The sequence below is a fragment of the Cebus imitator genome, unplaced genomic scaffold (assembly GCF_001604975.1).
Source record: "Cebus imitator isolate Cc_AM_T3 unplaced genomic scaffold, Cebus_imitator-1.0 Scaffold263, whole genome shotgun sequence".
In the NCBI taxonomy this organism is placed as follows: Eukaryota; Metazoa; Chordata; class Mammalia; order Primates; family Cebidae; genus Cebus; species Cebus imitator.
Genome location: NW_016107578.1, coordinates 2,782,685 through 2,784,526, shown reverse-complemented (window position 1 = coordinate 2,784,526; position 1,842 = coordinate 2,782,685). Strand labels below are relative to the sequence as shown.

At 56.9% G+C, this 1,842-nt stretch overlaps 1 protein-coding gene across 1 annotated transcript in view; it reads right to left on the bottom strand.

Annotated features, from left to right (window-relative positions):
* Positions 1 to 1,130, bottom strand: part of LOC108283660 (CD209 antigen-like protein 2) — a 3,939-nt gene extending 2,809 nt beyond the window's left edge. Inside the window, exons 1-2 of the mRNA XM_017500131.2 lie at positions 1,006 to 1,130; positions 819 to 905 (exon numbers count right to left, since the gene is read on the bottom strand). Coding sequence (XP_017355620.1) covers positions 819 to 905; positions 1,006 to 1,051 — 133 coding nt within the window. The 5' untranslated portion in view covers positions 1,052 to 1,130. The remainder of the gene's footprint in view (positions 1 to 818; positions 906 to 1,005) is intronic.
* Between the last annotated feature and the right edge of the window lie 712 nt (positions 1,131 to 1,842).

The following is a 1,842-nucleotide window of genomic DNA, read 5'->3' as shown; positions in this document are numbered from 1 at the left end:
AGGACCCAGGAACCCAGGCCCCAGCCCCCACCTCCCCAGGACCCAGGAACCCAGGCCCCAGCCCCCACCTCCACAAGACCCAGGAACCCAGGCCCCAGCCCCCACCTCTGCAAGACCCAGGAACCCAGGCCACAGCCTCCACCTCCCACGGACCCAGGAACCCAGGCCCCAGCCCCCACCTCCGCAAGACCCAGGAACCCAGGCCCCAGCCTCTACCTTAAGGCTACGGTCTCAGTAGTCCAGGCCTCAGCCCCCGCCTCCTTAGGACCCAGGAGTCCAGGATCCTCCTCCCACCTCCTCGGGATTCAGGAGTCCAGACCCCAGCCCTCACCTCCCCAGGACCCAGGAACCCAGGCCCCAGCTCCCATCTCTCCATGTCCCAGGAGTCCAGACTCCAGCCTCCACCTCCCTCGGACAAAGGAGTTCAAGCCCCCAGACCCCATCTCCCCAAGACCTAGCCCATAACCCCCACCTTCCCAGGACCCCGAAACCCAGCCCCCAGCCTCCACCTCTTCAAGTCTCAGTAGTCCAGGCCCCAGCCCCTGCCTCTGTAGGACCCAGGAGTCCAGGCTCCAGCTCCTTCCACCCCAGGTCCCAGGAATCCAAGCCTCAGCCCCTACCTCCCCAAGACCGAGCCCCTACCTCCTCATGTCCTAGAAGTCCAGGCCCCAGCCACCAGTTCTCCAGGACCCAGGCCCCCAGGCCCCAGCCTCCACCTCCCCAGGTTCCAGGAATCCAGGCTCCAGCCACCAGCTCCCCGGGACTCAGGGGCCTGGGAGGCTCTACGTCCTCCTCTCTTCCAACTAACTCTTCTCTACCTGCTAAGCTCTTGTAGCCTCGAGTCTGTCGGAATCCAAAGTCTCTTGGAAAAAAATTCATACCGCTGGTTATCAGCTCTTCCTCTTCTGAATGGATAAACAAGAACTCAGAGCCTGAACAGGCTGAGGCCAGGGCTGGCCCTCCCCTTCCCCAACCCAGGACCCCAGAGTCCCAACTCAGCCTCACCCAAGAGGCCCAGTGGCTGTGCCCTTGGTTCCTTGGAGTCACTCATGTTTCCCGACTGTCCCTCAATGTCCAGAACTTCTGGGGACCACAGCTCTTATTTCCCATCTCATGATCCTCACTCCCTAAATCTCTTCTTCTGGAGGAAGAAAAACAGGAAACTGGGGAGGGATGTAACACCCGAAAGCCAAGTGGGAGGGGGCAGAGCATGAGATGGCCCTGACTTGCAGAAATTTCAAGGAGCTGGGGGGGGGATGGTCTGAGATTGACAGGGAGAAGGATTTGTCCACTCATGGCATCACTGAGCTGTGCGATGCTTTTAATGAAATCCAGTAAGTTTGCATGAAAAGCGACTTGGTTATGCCCCTCCACCTAGGGCAGGGATGGGCAGGCAGTGCCCCTAGTTCCTGGAACCATCATCCCCCTGACCTCCAGGCTTGATTGCCTTGCTCTGCTGATGTCCTCATTTATGAGAATTTCTGCTGACTTTGGGAGTTGGGGCTGAATCATAATTGCTTGTTTATTTAACGCCTGTAACAGTCAAGCACTTTTCAAGCAAGTTTATAAACTCATTCATTTGAATCTTCCTACCCTCTGGTAGATCATATGATTTCCATTTTGCAGATGGGGGATACTGAAGTACAGTGAGGTTAGGTAACTGGCCCGCAGTCACACAGCTGGTAAACAGGACAGCTGGGATTTGAACTCAGATGGTCTGCCTCCATAGCCAATACTGTTAGACAAAGACAGTCAAATGGCATCAAGGAAGAAAGAAAAGCTTCATAATGGCTTTGGGCCGGGTGCGGTGGCTCACATCTGTAATCACAGCACTTTGGGAGG